The 20,541-nt window shown below is 46.2% G+C and overlaps 1 protein-coding gene across 1 annotated transcript in view; it reads left to right on the forward strand.

Annotated features, from left to right (window-relative positions):
• Positions 1-6,628, forward strand: part of LOC111152565 (chromosome unknown C8orf74 homolog) — a 29,068-nt gene extending 22,440 nt beyond the window's left edge. Inside the window, exons 3-4 of the mRNA XM_022511046.1 lie at positions 3,487-3,890; positions 6,252-6,628. Coding sequence (XP_022366754.1) covers positions 3,487-3,890; positions 6,252-6,491 — 644 coding nt within the window. The 3' untranslated portion in view covers positions 6,492-6,628. The remainder of the gene's footprint in view (positions 1-3,486; positions 3,891-6,251) is intronic.
• The last annotated feature ends 13,913 nt before the right edge of the window (positions 6,629-20,541 follow it).

Consider the following 20,541-nt stretch of genomic DNA (forward strand, 5'->3'; position numbering starts at 1 on the left):
GGGTATACAGAGTATGGTGGAAAAATAGGGAAAAGCCAGTGTGCCAGGCAGGAGCTGAGGGAGAGGGAGAAGGAGGAGGATCATGATCTGGCCATGTTGTGGAAGGGGCATTGTTTTAACAATACCACTATTAAGGACTGAAGACCAAATTCCTCCCATAGGGGCTTAGGAGGCCCAGCACCTCCAGGCCACTGCCCATCTCCCAACATCATCTAGAATCCAACCTCATCTTTACCAGCTGCCTTCTAGCCTGCCAACCCCTCATCCCCAGCCTTTTAGTTCCTCAAATAGGCCATGCTTTCTTCAACCACAGGGCCTTTGTACACAATGTTACCCCTGCTTGCTTCACTCTTTCCTACCTCTCTTTGCCAAGTAACTCCTCTGACACTGCTCATCTCATCTCTTTCATCACCTCCTCAGAGAATTGCTCCCCACCTTCCCTGACAAAGTCACTTCTTCCTATTCTGTGCGCAGCCAACCTGTGTAGCTCTGAGGAGGGTTATACTCTGTGTCTTTCCTCCCTAGGCCTTCATTGCCTCTCTGGAAGCCAGATGAGCTCTTGACACATGGAAGGTCCCTAATATTTGCTGGGTGGTTAAATGAACAGTTATGTCACCGCACTTAGCATCAGAATTTGTCCATTTACTCGCTAGATACTCATCGGCTCCTACTGTGCACAAAGTCCTGTGCTAGGGGCTAAGCATTTGTGTAATTGTCCCCTTTTCTACAAACTGGAAGCTCTCTGAGGGCAGAGGTCATGTCAGAGGTAAATGTCTCACCTGTAACATATTCTATTGGTGGCCCTGCCACCCTCCAACTGTCCCAGAGTGAGCATGTGGGAGTTGTGCAGGTTGCTACCACACTCCACATCTGACCATCAGTCCTGCCACTCAAATCTTCTCCTGCCCATACCTGCTAACCTGGCATTCTCAGGCCACAGTAACTCTCATCTGGACTGGGCCACACCATGCACCAGCACCACATGACCATCAATGTGATCTAATTCAAGGCAACCATAGCCATGTGTACAACCTGCCTACAACACTGTGCTGACCCTGCACTGCCTACAGTGCAAATATCTGGACTCTGAATGTAGCCTCCAAGGCCCTCCCATCTGTTTCCCACCTACTTCTCCACTCAATGCTTGCCATATGCTGCCTCCATCTCTAAGTGCCAACAACAACAAACCCAGTCTTATTCTCCACTCATGCCATGCAGCTTTTTGCCCCAATGCTCTCACTCAGCTGTACCCATGAAGTGCCCCTCTTACTGTCTTTACTGGCTCAGTCTCACTAAGTCTCTGAGGTGTACCTCATGCATTATCTTCTCAGGGGGGAATTCCTGTTCTCAGCTGAACATTCTTCTTCATCTGATTCTGTTTCTCTTTACACATGTAACATTTACTTATGTGTCTCTCCTGTGAGCACTTTGAAGGCAAGGAATGTGTCTTGTCATAGTACTGCCAGACCTAGCATAGAGCTTAGTATTAATAAGCACTCAGTAACAGTTGACAAATTAATCTTGGATGGATGTGTAGGTGCGTGGGTGGATGAGTGGATGGATGATGGATGGATGGACAAATGGATGGATGAATGGATGATGGATGGATGAATGGATGAGTAGATGGATGGATGGACAGATTGATGGATGGATGGGTGGGTGGATGAATAGATGGAGAGATATAAGGAAGGAAATATAGATGTGGTTAGAAGAGACTTTTCCCAGAGGGCAGAAACAAACTCTTCTTTTCCTACAGCATTTATTAATTACTACCATGTAGCAGGCTTTGTGCAAGGCACTTGGACATATCATCCCATTTGATTCTCATAACAATCCTATCAACTAAATATAATTATCCCATTTTATATCTGTGGGAATGAAGACCCAAGTGTTATAGCTAGAAAGTGACAGAGCTGTCTCAGGCCTCCAGACCTTCCCTCTATACCACTCTGAAACAGAAGCACTCTCTTGGGCCTCTGAACCTGCTTATTTGCCTTGAAAGAAGGGGAAAACACAGCCCGACAACCTTCAATTCTGCACAGTGGAGAGGTCCCTCTTCATCCCTTTTGCAGGAGACTGAAGTCTACATCCAAGTAACACTTCCCAGCACATTCTAACGAGGCTCAAAGTGGAGTAGTGCTTTATCTACTACTATTTTTCTAAAAACAGTGATGCCTCAGTATTCTGAGTATCTCAGTATTCTGGGTAGATTTAAAGTAAATATTCTCATACAGAGCCAAGAGTGAGGAGCCAATCTCACTCTTGTATTCTGGGTAGTATCTCAGTATTCTGGGTAGATTTAAAGTAAATATTCTCATACAGAGCCAAGAGTGAGGAGCCAAAATGAACATACAGTGGGGGTGGGGTGAGGAGGACTTTACAAAAACCACGTGGACAAGAGGAGACTGCCCCTCCTAAAAGAACATGGAGACCTCTGGCTGGAAAGGTGAGAGACTCTTCCAGGACCCCATGGGGAGCTCACACAGCAAAGACAAGGAAAGGGATCTACACACGTTGGACCTCCACTCCAGGAGTAAAGCCAGGCTCCCTGCATCTAACACTTGGTCTCTATCTTCAGTGGATAAAACTGTGGAATCCCCAAAAGCATGTGACTTGGTGGTCAGTTGGCCCAAGCTCCCATAGACATATGTCCATATGTCGTACATAGACACTGAATCAGGGAACAAGAGACACGACTGAGTTTACAATGCACTTCAGGGAAGGCATCTGTGTGAGGACCCAGGTATGCTTACACCAGGGCATGCTCTTTCTCTCTCCCTTGTCTTGACTTTTTCTCTGCCTAATGTCTGCTCACCAGGTCTTACATCTCACTTAGCAATGACCATTTACTGAACCACCCTCTGTGTTAAGATCCAATCATATGCTGCAAAGAGTCCTACCTCCTTAACCACAACACTACGCCAACCTTTTGATGGAGTTGTGAGAAAAAGGAGTGAATGGGAGGAGATGAGAGAAGAGGTTTGCTCAGGAAAAGCATTGCCTATGGTGTAACTCCAGAGCAGAATTTTGCATGGTAGAAACAATATTTGCCTAACTCTGTGACACACATCTACAGCATAATGATTGCCTGGACATCTGTCTCTTGTCATCTCATGCTCCACTCTTACCAGAATCCCTTTTTTACACCCTCATCTCCTTTCTGAGGGCTTTGAAGTGGAAACAATATAAAGCACAGCTGAAGTAAACCTTTAAAATGAGAGTTAAAAGTCAAAATGTAGGTAAAGAGTGAGATAACCATATAAAATGAGGTAAATATAAGTTATTACATAAAATAGGCACTGAGCTTCCTAGAAGCCAAGACAAAAGGGAAAATGTGATACACTCCATAGTTTTTAAGAGCTAATAAATGGTAATATAGAATAGCTGGTAGGATGTGGGCTCTACGTTCATAGGGTCTGGATACTGAGCTATCAATGCAGCTCTACCTCTGTTCACACTTAATGCCTGGCCTCTCTGTGCTTGCAGGTTGCTCCATCACTGAGGCTGTGACAATTCTGGGGAACAAGCTCAGAGATTACCAGGGGCAGTTCAACACCACCCACCTGCTGGCCCTCTGTGACTACTTCCACAACACTTTTATCCGCCACTACAAACTCTACCAGTATGTCCTGGGCCAGGACCAGGAGGTCAACCTGACTGTCACACACCTGGAAGTGTGTGCGCCACCCCATCCCCTCCCTCTGGCTGAGGGCATGGACAGGGACATCTGGCAGCTTGAGCAGCAGATGGCAGAACTCAATATGGCTGAGGTGCAGAAACGCACGAATATGTTGCTCCTAAAGGAGGCGTTGCACCTGGAGCAAGAGCATAAGCTACAGAGAACGTTCTTGGCGGTGCCTGAGCAGCCCAGTCGGGTTCTGAAGAGAGAGGTAAGGCTGTGCCTGTGAGATGGAAAGATGTTCACCTGTCACATACAAATGCCCATTCCTACCAAGAAAACATGGTGGCTGGAGTCAGACTCACAGAGAGGACCCCATTGTCTGCACACATGGGATGGGGCAGAAGGGGACAGACAGTCACTGAACATGGGCCACAGGTTTTGTGTGCATGTTTCATGAAACAATCTCTGTGAGATGTAATTCATGTACCCATTTTAGTAATGAGAGGAGTGGAGCTCAGGGAATTTAATGGACTAATCCAGGGTCACCAAGCTAGCAAGAGGTAGAGTTTACATTTAGGCTAAGGCTTGGCTGACCCCAAAGTCCAAGTTCTTTCCACTGCAACATTCATCAGTGACAGATTCCACTAAAGAAGACCCTAGGCTCTGAATCACCACAGATTCTCTCAGTGCTCTTCATCCTTTGAGGCCTCGTAGTGGGGGAAGATGATACAGGAAGGGCCACTGGGGATAGCCCAAGTGGGTGATATGCTGAGATAGGCAAAGGGGTGGGGCTAGGGGGTCAGAGAGAACCTAGAAGAGTCTGGCATGGATCTAAGAAATTGGGCTCCTTCGTTGACCACTCTTAAGACCACCGAGGCTCCAGGAGCCAGAGGCTCAATGATCAGCTCTTTACTAATGGTAACTAGCATGGCCCCAGGGCCACCAACTTCTTAAGGGTCTGGAAGAGTCCAAATTCATTTTTTAATCTAGACATAGGCACTTATATCATCACTGTCATATCATCTGTAAACACAGACAATTGTCCTCGTATGTGTATACACAGTTGTGTATATGTGTTGGGGAGATTGGGGCTGAGGTGGAGGTAGAGAGTCCCAGAGCCTATATATTTCAAAAGGTCTCTAAATCATCAGCCAAAGAGTGAATGGCCCTATGAAATATTCCCTTAAATATATATAAAATATGGGGAAAATCTTTAAAGAGAAATTAGCACAACAGAATAAATGTTACTCTTCTAAGGTTAAGTCAAGTCTTCCAGAGAAATAACACGTCAGGCTGCCATGCAATCTTAGAGCATTAAGATGTCCAGCAAACAAGAACACAGCAGAACCTAAGCAACAGCTTGTCTCCGCCCCCTCTGGGGGACCTTACTCTAGAACATGTGGACAAGGCCAGAAATGTGAGGGGCTGCCTTCCCTCCCACTCTTGCTTCTTCTTGTTCACACAGTTGTCCTTCTCTGCCCCTCCCAGTTTCCCTTGCCAGCCCTCATTACTTTGCTGTTGGTCCCTGCCTGGTAGAGTTCATGGACTAGAGTCCCCTCCACTGTGTGCCTTTAGTCTTGTGCCTGAGCTGGAGACCATAGGATAAACATGATACATCTTCTTGGAGCATGATCCTTCCCACGGACTTAGGGGAAGAATATAATTTTTATATAAAAACAATCAAGGAGATAGTACAGGGCAAATGTCAGATTTTACATTAATTTTTAAGTTAAAATATGAGACTGCAAAGAGATATCTTCTAGGCAATCAGATACTCCAAGTATGTCCCCTCCAGACAAGCACGAATTCTCCTCTACAGTTTGGTTGTTCAAATGGGGAATTTGGAGAAACACAGTTACATGGTCCATGTCTCCAGGATTCCATGATGCCATAGTCCTGATTGAGATGACAGATAGTGTCTCCTGTTTAATATGGTAGATGGTGGCTGAGTTTCTATTCTTTCCATGACTGGCTGGTTGAGGGACAGGCCCACTCTCTGAGCAACTTGCCCTGTCCTTCTGATGAAGCCTGCTACTAGAACTTCAAGATGTAAAAATGAGATGAGGGCAGGAGGGTAGGAAAGGGGGATAGTATCCCAATGGAACACACATTGATCAGAAGGTATGGGAATATGGGACTGGCCTATAGACCTAGAACAATATTATTAATAAAGGACCCACTCAAATAGGGTTATTGCTATAGTAGTCCTGAAGCGAGAAGGGAAGAAAGTCCAAAAAGAGAGCTATGGGAGAGGGCTATGGGACAGGAGGTGTAGTGTAAGGAGAGGATCAGAGTCAGGGCCAACCCACAGCAGACTGGGAGGGAGGCGAGAGACTTCATTCTCTTTCCAGCCTCGGATCTCCTACCAGCGCCTCCCATTGGCTGAATTCAGCCTAAAACCAGAGGGGTAAGGTAGCCAGTTGAGACAGCCTTTATAAGTCAGATTCTCAGAGCACAGAGTAGGGTGGAGAATGGTGGCCAAGAGAGCTGGTGGGAGAAATGGAAAGTTCTAGAATACAGAAAAAGGAGCTGATGTGTTCAGCATTGGATCCTGTTGGGGGACTGTATCTGCAGATGGCCTCAGCCTTTCCTAGGGCCCTGATCACCAGCCATGTTCCGTTTCTTCCAGGAGTTAGAAAATCTCATCAGTGAGGCCATTCACATCCAGATCGAATGCCTGAAGGAGCTGCTGCAGTATGAGATACAAATAACTTTTGATATTTTGGATCTGAAACTTCAGAAGAAGACTTTGAACCTCAATGCTCCTATTCCTTCCCCACTTGCAATCACTGGCCAGCAAGGGCAAGATGAATCTCTTAAGTTCAATAAAGTAAATAAAAGAAAGAAAGCAAAAGCAAAGAAGAAGTAGAAAGCCATTGGTGTCCATTGACTGAAGACACTGACTGAGGAAAAGCCGTTGACAATTTTGGAAGTATTATGTGATGTGCTCAGCACCCAGTAGATCAGAGGTTTCTAGCATTAAAAGAAATAAAAAAACAGTCCTCAGATTTCCTCTTCTGTCTTCCTCTATCTTCTACCCCATGAAAATCCAACCCAAAAGGATTTTTCCTGCGTGGTGGAAGAAAGCTGTCTTACTCTGCTGAGCACAGAATTTGTGTTGCATGGGCAGGCAAACATCACTTGTTAACTAAGGCTGAGTTTAGACGCTAAAGATAGAACCACCACCAGTAGGTTTAAGTGGATAAGAGTGAGGGTGACACCAGACACCAGGAAGGAATTCCAGCTAACACAGTGGTTTACTCTGGCTAGAGTGGGAACAGGACCTAGGATTCTGTTTCCATTCTGCAGTTTGTACAACAGGACTGACAGCCCACAGTCTGTTATGCACATGCCAGTCTCTCTGCTAGAAGACCTAGAGCTGCCTAGAACCTATGCAAAACTCTTCCTTTTGTGAGAACCTACATCACTTAGACTGAGGCAGGGGACTCGGTACTGCCCGCAGCCAGAGACCTGCCTTTGAACCCAGCTCGCTTCTGGTCTGCTGTGTGACCTTGCTTACATCCCTTCTATCTCTAGGGCCCAGCTCTCCCTCTCTGTTAGGTGGGGGTGTTGCCAGCTGGTGTCAGGTCTTTCTCCCACTCTAACCTGGAGATGATGAAGCAAGGTTAGCTATTCCCATTTTTCAAGGGGGTCAAGAGTCAAGGGGATCAAGTACCCACCTCAAGGTCACACAAGAGGGTGTGAGAGAATTGAGACTAGAGTTCAGGTGTCTGGACTCTTATTTCTGCACTCTTTCCCCTACAGCATCATGTCTCATGGTGATAGGGACACAAATCCTGTAGTAGTTGGCTTATCACAGCCATATAACTGACAAGAGACTGTGGCCTCCAGGATCAGCAGAAAAGATATTGCCACTCACTGTCTCTTCCCATACCAGCGACCTGCTTTGCCCACCTCTGCCATCTGCCCCATGTCCTTGTTTATTACAGATGGGCTGCTGTGTACTGTACCAATCTCATACCTATCATCTCTCCATCGCCACTGCTGCCTTTGGGGTCTTATAACCAAAGTGTGCCTGGCTCTGTGTGTTTCCAGGCAAACTCATCCTGCTTTTGGAGGCCAAGCCGGATTCCAGTAGAGAGAGGGAGCCCCAAGGGGGCATATCATCAACCCGGAAACTTCTAACAGAAGTCCAGGAGACAGGAGGCCCTCAGCTGAGAAGGGGCCTCACCAGGAGCACTCCCCCATTCTCCTGCCTACCTCAATGCCACAGGGAGTGTGTTTTGTATCTGGAAGTTCTGTAAGCTTTCCCATACCTCTCTGGACAGAGAAAGGAAGTTCCAGGTTTTTCCTAAATTATTCATCCTTTCATTCACTCATCCATTAACATAGTCATATTTCACATTTTTTAAATATCCACATCTTCTGTGTGGCTGAAAACATAGTGACCCAGAGAGAAGTATGTGAGCTGTCATCCTATCCTGTCCAGACCTGACCAGGGCCGCAAAACATTCTGGTAGCCTATGTGGATGAGACGTGTGTGTGTGCATGCGCGCGCTCGTGCACATGTGGGTGTACTTATGCTTGTAATTATGTGTGCGTGCATGTGCGTGAGTATATGTAGGTGTTTGGGAGGAGAGATGGAAGGGGCAAGTGGGCAGTACTCCAGCCCAGACCGTATGCTGGAGACTCCTGATGCTGGAGCAGCAGAGAATCAGGCACCCTGGCCAGCCTGGCAAGAAACTGGGCTGAAAGCTCTGTTCTCATGTCCAGGAGACACTGGAAGTAGTGGTTGTCAATCAAATATAAAAGGGTTTATAGCTCCTTCTTGCCTTGTCTTTCCCCACATGGATGGTGGCTCAACCATCTCATCCATACCCAGGGTCCCAGCCTTGTCCTGTCCCCGTGTCCGGTGCCCAGATAGACCCACAGAACCCCTGAGGCTTTGAAACCTTTCAGTCTCAGGCCACTTGGACCCTAAGGTATGGACAGTGGTCTGTTGGTGTTGTCCTCCCCACTGGACCTGGACCTTTCCCAGGAAGTCTCCTGCCAAGGGACCCCCACTCACCATCCTCATGGGTGGACATACAGCCTGACCAGTATCCTCCTATTACTCCTCCAGCAAGGGGGTGGGTGCTCCGTGTAGTGGCTGTGAGGAAGAAGAAAGTGTCTCTTGCAGCCCTGTGTCCACACAGTCAGCCTGCAGTGCCCTCCCTTCCATTCAGGGGTAGCTCTTCTCCTTAACCTGGAAGGGTTGGAGTCAGGACTAGCATTTCAGCCCCACACTAGGTGTAGATGTTAAAAAAATATTTGGGGAATGAAGAAAGAATGAATGAATGAATGAGTGAAAATGTTAAGAAAATCCTGGAACTTCCTTTCTCTGTCCAAACAGATATGGAGAATCTTACCAAACTTCTCAGATATAAAACACTCCTCCCTCTTGCTAAGGTAAAACAGAGTTGTAGGCTTTACCATATGATGGAGGTAGGAATCTCTCCTACCCTGCCTTCCCAATGGAATCCTCCACTGGGCTCAGCCCTGTGCTAAAAGTTTCTACCCTCAAGAATTTCTCCTGGGGGCATCATGGTGGCTCAGTCAGTTAAGCATCTGACTCTTGATTTAAGCTCAGGTCATGATCTCAAGATCGAGAGATCAAACCCTACATTGGGCTCCATGCTGGGCATGGACCCTGCTTAATATTCTCTCTCTCCCTCTCCTTCTGCTTCTCCCTCCTCCTCATGTGTACACACTCTCTCTCTCTCTCTCTCTCTCTTAAAAAGAAAATATGTTTCTCCCCAATTAGCAAGGGAGACAAATACCCCAAAACCCATCAGACTTCCACAATCATTTGGTGTCATCTCCTCAAGGACAAGCAGAGGAGGCCTGGGGGTTTCTCTGGGAGAGAGAGGGACACCATAAGCATTCTGTCTCCTCCAGCTCCTACTCAAATATACAGAAGTTCTGGTTTCAGTGCTTGTTAAATATCCATTTCAGGGGTAGCTGAGTTGCATTTGGGAAGGAGACTGGGACAGGGAAGTCACAAGAGACCAGAAACAAGGTGAGAAGGCACATCAACGAGTGGATTTAAGGCCTGCATGGGGACAGGAGTGGAGGCCTCAGACCACATATACACTGAGAGTTAAAATTGGGCTTTCTACATCAAGGTAAGATCAGAGAATGGGTGATCCCCTTGGGAAAACCCTCCCTCCCACCCCCCTGAGGAAGGAGCACTGAGCAGGCTTTTGCTGCAACTGTCAGAGGACCCCAAGTCAACTGTGGAAGAGCAGAGTCTCCACCTGTGCTCCTATGCTCACGCAAGGCCTGGACACTGACACCACATAGACATGGAAACCCCAAACGGAGAAACTACCCTAAAACTGGGTTGGGATCAGAACATCCCTTCGAGCCCAAGGATAAAGCTCCTACAGGTAAGGTGGCCAAATTCTCTGTTTGTCCTGGATGGTGTCAGTTGCCCCCTGTTGTCCTGGTGTTCTATCTAGTTTGTCATTGCTTAATGAAGTCCTATTAAGAATTGCTTTAAAAGAAGCCAAGATCAGATCAGTACCCCTTTGCTTGTACTTCCAGCTTCTGCCACAGTCGCATCTCTTGGTGAGTGATGTGTGCTGTGAGCAAGTGAGTTTTCACTTAAACTCAGGCTAAATCTGGAAGATGATGAGGGCTGACCTGCCTTTCCTTCCCAATCCTTTCCCAACCCAGTGCAACCCTCTCAGGGACACCGCATACAGCTCCCCTTAGACCCTGAAATGCACACAGACACAAGCAGTGGAGGAGAGTCATTTCCCCTCTGGGGTAGTGGGAAGGTAAAGACCCATGCCAGTTGTGCCATGGCCTGCAAGGTTCAGGAAGCTGCAGGCCAACAGACTCCAGGTTAGTGGGGAAAGTAAGGAGTGACAGGTATGAACTGCAGGATCTAGAAGGCAGCAGTCTTGCTCCAGGGTTCATAGGCAGTAATGGGCAGCGTTGCTGCAGCAACTTTCCCACTTACCATGTACTATCAATCTACAACTATTTATCTTAGTGTTTGCTACTGCATTTTCATTTTTCAATAAACCCTCAGTAGCAAGGAGTTCCACAAAATAGGAAAGTGCATGAGTCATGAAAATGTAAATATCTTTCTCTTTTTCAATAAAGTTAATGGCAAACTGTAACAATCACAAAAATGTTATCAGCATTTACCATCGGCCCTGAGAACCATGGTGATGTCACTGACTACATAAAAAGCAGGCACAAATCTGCTCAGGGAGTATCAGCATCTAACTCAAAGGTCATCAGTGACTTTAAGAACACTGTCTAAAATCCTGCTCAGGGACACCTGGGTGGCTCAGTCGGTTAAGCATCTGCCTTTGGCTCAGGTCCTGACCCCAGGGTCCTGGGATCAAGTCCCTCATTGGGCTCCCTACTCAGTGGAGAGTCTGCTTCTCCCTCTGCCCACCCCCCCCTGCTCATTCTCTGTCTCTTTTTCTCTCTCTCTCTCACTCAATCTAATAAATAAATAAAATCTTTAAAAAAATAAAATAAAATCCTGGTCAAATATTATCCTGGGTGTGTCTGTCAGGGTGTTTTTGAATGAGACTAATATTTGAATTGACTGACTAAATAAAGCAGATTGTTCTCCCCAATGTGGGTGAGCCTTGTCCAGTCAGTTGAAGGCCTGAATAAAACAAAACACTGACCTTGCCACACCAACCCCACCCTGAGTATGAGAGAATGGTCCCTGTCTGACAGCATTTGAAATGGAACATAGCTCTTCCTGTTTCTATGGCAGCCTGACAGCCTGAGACATCAGCCGTGAGATTTTGGGACTAGCCAGCCTCTATAATCACATGAACCAACTCTTATAATACGTCTCTTCCATGAATATATATAATCTTCTGTTGATTGGTTGTGTTTTTCTGGAGAACCCTGCCTAGTACATTTGTCAGTTCCAAGTTTTCTTGCACACATGCTACAAGTGTTTATTTGATAGCACCACCCAGAGAAGAACATCACACATGGTTAAATGATGCCAGTGTTATACTCATGGAATCTGGTGCAACAATAAAAAAAGAAAAATTTGGTAATTCCAATAACAATTCACTTTTTTTCATATAATTCAGGCAATCAAAGTAAAACTTTTAGAAATTCATTTCATTCAAGGTGAACTATCTCTCAATATTGTGAATATAACTGGAAATTTTCTTTTTAAAAGTTCAACATGACAGATGCAAGTAATTGTTTTTGAGGTGATAATATCACTTCAAATATATAAATGTTGGCAAAATCAATGTTCTCACTAAATTTAAAAAAAAAAAAAACATGGAGCAGAAATGTACCTAGAATTGGTTGTTGGGCATACAGATGTCAGACCTGCACCAAGAGGGTCAGAAAGTAAAACTGAGGTGGAGAAGGGATGGGAGAAAGTGATGAGCAACTCCACACAACAGAGTCAGACTCCTCCCACTATGCTTCAGAGCCAGTTGGAATTCACTCATTCATCCCCCAAATATCACCTGACCAATTGTTCATACCGGATGTTGTTAGGCGCAAGGGACTCAAGAGTAAAAATATAGACAAGGTTCCCATCCATGAGCTCACGTTCAAGTGCAAAACATGAAGCAATTAAATAAGCAAGATATTCACTGGCTGGGATGTGAGCTATGGAGACTGTAAGCAGGTGCAGAACTCGAGTAACTCTGGGGTAACTGGGACTTTGTTACTGAGGCTGTTCAACAGGCACATATTAAGTGTCTATTAGATGCCTGATGCTGGGATAGGTGGCAAATATGAAGATACAAAAAAGACACAGTTAGTGCCCTCAATGAGCTTGCAATCTAAACAGGAGGCAGATGCATACACTGCTAATGTTAACATAAGGAAGAAGGAGACAATGCTAAAATAGACACTCAAAGGGGAGAAATAGACTATTATAGGAGGGATCAAGGAGAGGTGCTCCTTGAAGGACAATGTGAAATGGATTTTGAGAGATAAGTAGGATTCTAACTGAGGGGGGAAATTGGAGAAAGTTAAATAGAAAATAAAAGCATATCTACAGGCTGTGGTTGGAGGAGAAAAAGCAGGAGCCAGGACAGCAAGTGGACTGGGCCAGGTGGTTGCAGGGATAGTGCAAGGGCAAGTGACAAAGCCATCCACACCCGGGGGTGGGGGGTTGTTATACAAAAGAGGAGGAAGAGTGTGGGCTCTTGATCTGTGGGGAAAGGAGACTTTAAGAGGTTTAGGCATTTAAGGAGGGCATGTGATGTGATGAGCACTGGGTATTATAGGCAACTAATGAATCATTGAATACTACACCAAAACCTAATGACATACTATATGCTGGCTAACAGAATCTAAATAAAAATTTTAAAAATAAAAAATAAAATGTTTAGGCAGGGGAAAGGTGCCTGGGTGGTCCAGTTGGCAAGAATCTGACTCTCAATTTCAGCTCGGATCATGATTTCAAGACTGTGAGATCAAGCCCTGTGTCCGGCTCCACACTCAGCATGGAAGTCTGCTTGAGATTCTCTCCCTCTGACCTTCCTCTCACTCCCATGAGTGCTCTCTCTCTCTGTTTTCTCTTAAATAGGTAAAATAAATTAAATTTTTAAAAACAAAGAAAATATCAAAATCTTAAAAAAAAAAAAGAAAGAAAGAAAGAAAAAGGGGCATCTGGGTGGCTCAGTGGGTTAAAGCCTCTGCCTTCGGCTCAGGTCATGATCTCCGGGTCCTGGGATCAAGCCCCGTGTCAGGCTCTCTGCTCAGCGAGGAGCCTGCTTCCCTTCCTCTCTCTCTCTGCCTGCCTCTCTGCCTACTTGTGATCTCTGTCAAATGAATAAATGAAATCTTAAAAAAAAAAAAACAGAAAATATCTCATGTTTTTAAAAAGGGCTTAGGGGAGCAAAATTATTGCAGGGATATAGAGGCTGGAGGGTGACTAGGAAGGAGGCTATTAAAATAATTCAAGCCAAGTATAATATTAGCCAACATGTGTGAAATATACAAATATTTAGTAAGTGTCTATAGTGTGCTAGCAACTCTTCTGAGCCCTGAGATATTGCACCAAACAGTAAATAAGTCCCTGCTCAGGAAGGTTCTAATCTAGTGGGGAGACAGAGAAAGAGAGAGAGAAGATGAATAAACAAGTAAATATTGAGTGTAACACATGGCGACAAGTTACATGCATTGAACACACACTGTGTGCCAGGCACTCTGGTAAGCACTTGTTATGTCATCACATACTTTATTTTCATGACAATCCTATAATGAACAAACTAGTAATATCATCTCTATTATATAAATGAGAAAACTGATGAACAGGGGTTATATAATAGCAGGCAGTACCCACAGAGCTCATACTCTTCACCTCCATGTTTTACTGCCTTTCACGGGTTGGTGGTCTGGCAATAGCCGAGGGTGGGGAAGAGAAGACCACAAAAGTAGGGACCTTCCTCTCCCCAGTCTGGGCATCCCAAGCTCCTCTACCCCAGCAGCTATTGTGCAGTCATCCCTTTGCACTGTGGTGGCTTATCTGCCTACTGTGCTGCCAGCTAGTCTGCAACTCCAGTGAGAGCCAGGAGCCATTGTACATCTGTTGTGTCTTCTTCACCTCACACATCTGGACATGTGTGCAGGCTCTGGGACTGGAGCATTGCCAAAGGCCACCTGTTCAGGGGGGATCAAGTGGCTGCATGGGTGGAGTAGGAAAGGAGAACCATGATGGATGAGAAGCACTCATCCTAGGTTCTCTGTGTCAATGGGGAGAACTGTTTTATCTAAAAGATATCAGCATTTTCAATGACAAGTAAGGAATTATGTTCTCATCCTTCTTGGCCAGGGTCCTAGTCCCTCTTCCATTCTGTAGAAACTCAGGTACAGGAATAACAACAGAGACACCAATGGCATCTTACAATTACCTGGCTTACAGGTGAGTTTACAAAGTAGCCCTGCACCTCCATGGAATTTTCCAGTTTTGACTGTCTAGGTCAAAATCTCCTTTGAAGAACTTTTTTCCTTCTTCTGCCCCAGTCAAGTGTTTCTGAGGGGGTTTCCTAGCCTTAGTGCCTTCCTTCCAAGCTGAAGGATGGGCACATGGTACTCCATTGCACTTGGCTACAGTGGTTGGGCCCTGCACGGGCACATGACCCATGCTGGACCAATCAAAATACTCTATTCTCACCCTACCCAACACGCCCCCAGCCCTGTTGATTGATTCATGGATTTTTCTAGAGAACAGGCAGGGTTCTGATCAGAGCAGCCAGTAGCTGTGATTCCAGCCTGAGAGAAGAAAGACTACATACAAAGGAAGCAGAAGAGAAGGGGGAGAGATTGATTGAGAGGTTGCTTTTATCTTGTCATCCTAGAGACATCTCTCCCCTGTCAGTGGTTTGAGCCAATGTGCACACACCCATGATCTGACTGAGGTCAGTAAGACAGGCAGGGCAAGAAATTCTTCCCCCATGACAGATGAGGACATAGAGACAGAAAGGTAAAGTGATTGCTCAAGGTCACTTGACTAATAGGTGGTGAAGCCTTAGCAAAAGCAATGAGAACTTCTGTCCTCTGGATGAGAGCTCTTGGTTCATCCACAGCCTCAAAGGGCAAAGTCCCTATACACATGTTTATCACCCTGTGCTCCTGTGCAAAGGCATCTGGGTATAAGCCGTTCTTTTCGTTCTGGACTTGGACATGGAATGAAGCCACAGCATCTACTCTTCAATTCTGGAAAACATTCAGGGCCCAGAGGATCAAACCTCTGCCCTGGGAACTTGCACACACAAAGTCAAAGTCAAATGAAGGATTTGAGCAACACTACACAAAATTTACCAGTAATCATTGTTCCCTCTTCAGAAAACATTCCCCCCCCCACCAAAAGCAGAGTCACCAGCCCCTTCTCATTCAATAGGGTGTCTACCATAACATGCATTAAGTCCAAAATTTATCAATTATTAATGCCTTATTTTAACTCCTCACAGTGGTGCTTGTAAAACATCCTCTAAAGAACTGAAAAGGCTTTCTAACATTTTCTCTAGTTATTTTTACCTGCTTAAAGGGTTGAGAAAACAGGCCATTCCCAGTCCCTGCATGTGTGAAATGAGGAACAAGGTGGCACTCATATCCCTTTTGAGGCTACCTCCTCTTCCAGCATTCTCAGAACATGGCAGCATGGCTCCCAGCCAAGGTTCACACACACCTGGGCCAGAGTGAGAACAGGGAAATTGTTTTCTGAACCTTATATGGTTCAGATAGTATATGGATACTATGGATAACATAGTAAAACTATGTTATCCAGGTCCCATCATCCCAGAAGAGTTTCTCAGGATGTTGTCCTTCCTGTGGGTTTCAGACTTCCAACAAAATTTGGAAATGCCACCTCCATGACCCCCACAGCAAAGGAAGCAGCGCAGTTCAAAATTTCCCTGAGTTTCTCATGTATACAAACTTGGTATATGGATTCTGGACCCCAAATGTCCCTAATGCATTTGTGAACAATTTAGGCCAGACAGGTGGACAAAGCTTTGAAACTTTTCTAGCAAAAGGATAGATCTATTGGTGAAAGTGGGGCAGTTAAGGCAAGAAGCACTAACTTGAGTCAGTGGCTTCTGTCTTAAGGACAATGCCGGTTGGACATTTTAGGTGTTTGGAGGACACTCATTTTCAAAATCTGAACCTGGAGATAGTTGGTGGTTGGGACTCAAAAGCCCAGGATAAAGTCCAGCCTTTGGGGGCAGCTGAGATAGGCTGACAGCTTCATGGAATAGCCACTACTACATGCACTAGATGGCCACCTCCTCAAAGGTCCCTGTCACCCTGGACACCTCCTGTGAGCTACCTCCTCTTCTCATGGCTGCATCTCTGATTTGAGCCAGGGCTACAAAAAGTTCTTCCATGAAGATTTTGTCCACTTTATGCTGACAACAGCTCATCTCCAGCATATGCTGAATGTCTCCTGCTTCCTGCCTGCGGACCTCTCTAAAGTCACAGCGTGGGGCACCATCAGGAACCCACACGATATTCATGCATGCACATCCCAGAAGTACAGGGAACTTATCATCCCATGGAACAACCCAGCCAATTCAAAGTGGGAACTCATGGCTAAGTGCTTCTCCCTCCTATTCCTTGGGCAGGTGATGTTGAGACATGATCTGTAAGGCTCCTCAGAAGGTCCCAGTGGTATCCAGCACCAGTCACCCACAGAGATGGAAAACTAAGAGGCACACCCTACATTTGTTTTCCCCCTCTGTCTTCCTCCATTTTGTCTTCATTCCTGCTCTCTGAGATCACTTCCCAAAAACACTATATGCTGTAAGCAAATCTTTGTCTTAGGGTCTTTTTTGGGGAGCAGTATAGGCCAAGACAGATTTCTTCATCTTTGGATCCCCATATACCAGCACTAGCTCTGTGTCCATTATCTTTTGCTGTGTAACAATTCTCCCCAAACTCAGTGACTCAAAACAACAATCATGATTTTGCAACATGGGTAGGGTTCATGTGGACAATTTGGCTCTGTCCACAAGGCATCAGCTAGGACAACTCAACCAGAGCCAAAGGATCCACTTCCAAGATGCTTGACTCCATGGCTGGCAAGTTGATGCTGGTTGCTGACTGGTGGCTCCGCTGAGATTGTTGATACAGAGCCCCGATACTTCTTCACATCAGCCTTTCCACATGCTACTTGGATTTTCTTGCAGCATGGTAGCTGGGCTCCAAGCAGGAGGAAGTAGAAGGAACACACAGGGCCTCACTTCCACTTCCACTGTATTCTATTGGCCAAAGCAGTGTTAGGCCCAGCCCAGAATCAAGGGAGTAGGAAAATAGACATACCTCTCAGTGCAGCGAGTGGCATATTTTTAACCATATCTGATCTGCCACATTGGCACAGAACACTAGGTAAATGAAGGGTTAAATAAATGGTAAATTTCATAAGCAAATTCATTCATTAATACTGCCAGCAATTACTCAATGGTAATCTTCCCTGCACCTGTACAGCCACTGACACTTATCTGAAATTTTAGAGTAAACTCTTACCTTGATACTAATTTTTTTGAGAAGTTTGTTTGACCTCAGAGTCATAGAATATTAGAGCTGCAGGAATCCACTTCAGCCACCTGAAAAGGAGGAAAGTGAGTCCCAGGGAAAGGAAGGGATTTGCCCAAGGTCACTATCATGCTCACTGGCAGGGAAAACACCAACCCAGGGCCCCGCTTTCCAAAATTTCCAGTCCCACTCTTCCCTCCACACTGCGATCCTGGCAGGCATGTGTGTGTGTGTGTGTGTGTGTGTGTGTGTGTGTGTGTAGAGGAAGGGCTGCCTTCCCCATAGGAAGCTCTGCCTCTGAGTCCCTTTCCAGTGTCTATCCCTGGACATGCCACCCTCCGATCTGTGTGAGTAGCGATGGAAAACTCTCTAAAATTGAGCATGAAGGGGAGCCTGTGAGAGGGCTGAGGGTGTCAACGCAGGGGAGAAGCTCAAACTGGACCCAATAAGGCCTCTCTGGGCGGTTTGTGTCCCTATCCCGGCCCCTCGGCCCCGCCACTCACACCATCCACAGTGTGCTGCTTCCTCCTTTGGGGAGTACTTGAGGAACCCCTGGGGTGTGCAAGACGACGAGGAGAATGCAGACACAACACAATAAAAGCCATCTTCAACTTAACACTGAGGACCTACCAAGTGCCAGACACTGCATCTCATTATCCTCATTTCACAGACGGGGAAACAGGTTCTGAGGAGTTGGGGAACTTACCTGTTCTTCCCACCTGAGCTGGTAAGTAACCTTCTGAGACTCAAACCCTGACCTAACCCTAACTCTCCACCCTTTCCCCTAAATCAGCCATCACACAGATTTGATCTCTCTCTCTTCTAGGAGGTTCCATCTGGAGGAGAAGCCAAACACCATAGGGTAGTATGTGACGGAGGGTGGCAGGCCCAGAGGCATGCAGGGGTGGACGGGTCACAGGAGAGCCAGGCCTCAGGGAGAAGAGGCTTCAGAGAGAGGAGGGCAGGCTGGGGCATCTGAGCGGCAGAGCACCAACCTGAGCAAAGGCTCTTTGCTGGGAAGAAGAGCAGATGGTTCAAGTTGGCAGCAGTGTTGGAGGTGAGCCTTGCTGCTGGGATCCTAGAGACTCAGGATGTTTGTGTAGGAGTGCTGGGGGGCTTTTCTCCTCCAAGTTCAACAAGGAGACTGGGGGAGCCTGGCCTGAAGTTGCATTTGCATAGCAAGCTCTGTGGTTCTATAAATTGTGTGTTTACTGAGTCACCATGCCCACTCCATGAAGCCTATCTCAGTGCAGACAAGGGCTGGGGACAGGAGTAAGGAAAAGGGCCCTAAATGTAAGGCCGTTTGCCCAGGGTAGGGAGCCACTGTGATTCCCAGATGGGCCATGGCAAGATGAAGCATAAAGGAGCCGTGCTCATTTATTACGTGCCTGCTTTGAGTCACTAGATGACAGCATGAGATTTCAATCTACTTATCCACCGGGGGAGGGGGCGTCTCCGTATCCCCATTCTTCCAGCTGAGGAAACTGAGGCTGAGGCTCGAGGAAATGAGGTGACTCACTCTGGCTCTCACAGCTAGCAAGTGGAGGAGCTGAGAGCCGGGTCCAAGTCTCTGCCCTCTGTGCACACTTTCTCGCCCCTGCAGCAATGTGCTAGAAGGGGCTCAACCTGGAAAGGTACTGGAGACAGGAAGACATGTCCTGTCCAGTCACAGTCTGGCTGGACAGAGAAGACGAACACAGGAAAATACCACCCAGAATCACCCTGTGCAGTTTTTAGCAGAGGGAGATCATCCCCAGCCTCAGGCGCACACCCCAGGGCCTTTGCCCCGCCTTCCCAGGAAGAGAGGTTTCCGCCCTGAGCAAGACCTTGCATGTCAGAGGCTGAGGCCTGGCAGCCCTGAGCCTGGGGCCGATTCCCAGCACTCTCAGGGCAGCCAGGCCAAGCTGCTGACTCACTAAACAAACTTCAGACAAGTCACTTCCCTCCCAGGCACCCAGCATGGCAATGAAAGTGGGCATCCCTGTGTCCCTGGCTGCCCGGATCTGAGCCTGTACTCCCCGTGCCAGAGCAGCCTTTCCCACCAGAGCTGAGCGGCAGCTGGTGGCATGGAGAGGGGGCTGCATGATGTGGGAGAAGAGGGAATGTGTTGTTTGAGAACTGACATTTAGCAGGAAAACAAAACCCAGACTTGGAAAGTGAAATCAGTGCCTATTTATTTTCATAATACACACCACCAGAAAGAAAGCGCCACATACCTCTTGGGGAACTTGCAAGGGAGGGAGTCTTAGGGAAAAGGGGTCCAGCTGAAGTCTAAGAAACCCCCAAAGGTGGGGATTGTATACTTCACTCATTCTGGTGGAAGAGTTGGGTCCTCATTTAGGGTAACTCAGACTTCTTTAGCAAACCACAGGTTGTTCACTGGGTCCAGTAACATGGGGAATGGAAAAGCAACTTCTAGAAGAGCCCACAATAGAATATTCATCATCTGGTAAGAGACATGCATTGATGCAGAAACATATTTAGGATACAGTTTCACTTTTTAAAAAAGTGAGTCACTAAACAATGTAATCCCAATATTCTAAAATAAGTTTAAAAAAAATACTCAAGTGAGCACACATATATACCTAAAAAGAAAAGTTTGAAAAGAATACAACACAGTGATAACAGCAAGTGTCCTTTTCATGGCGATTAGAGCGGGGAATCTCTCCATCTCCCTCTCTCTCTCCTTGTACCTGTGTATTTCTAAGTTTTCTGTATGTACCTACATAGCATGTTTAATAAAGGAAATAATAAAAGTTTTTTTTAAATTAGGCCTAGAAAAGGTAACTTACCAAAGGGCTAAATTTTTTTTTATAGCAACACATTTTTTTTATTAAATTTTATTTTTTATAAACATATAATATATTTTTATCCCCAGGGGTACAGGTCTGTGAATCGCCAGGTTTACACACTTCACAGCACTCACC

The sequence above is a fragment of the Enhydra lutris genome, unplaced genomic scaffold, assembly GCF_002288905.1.
Source record: "Enhydra lutris kenyoni isolate GAN:26980312 unplaced genomic scaffold, ASM228890v2 scaffoldscaffold3, whole genome shotgun sequence".
Lineage (NCBI taxonomy): Eukaryota > Metazoa > Chordata > Mammalia > Carnivora > Mustelidae > Enhydra > Enhydra lutris.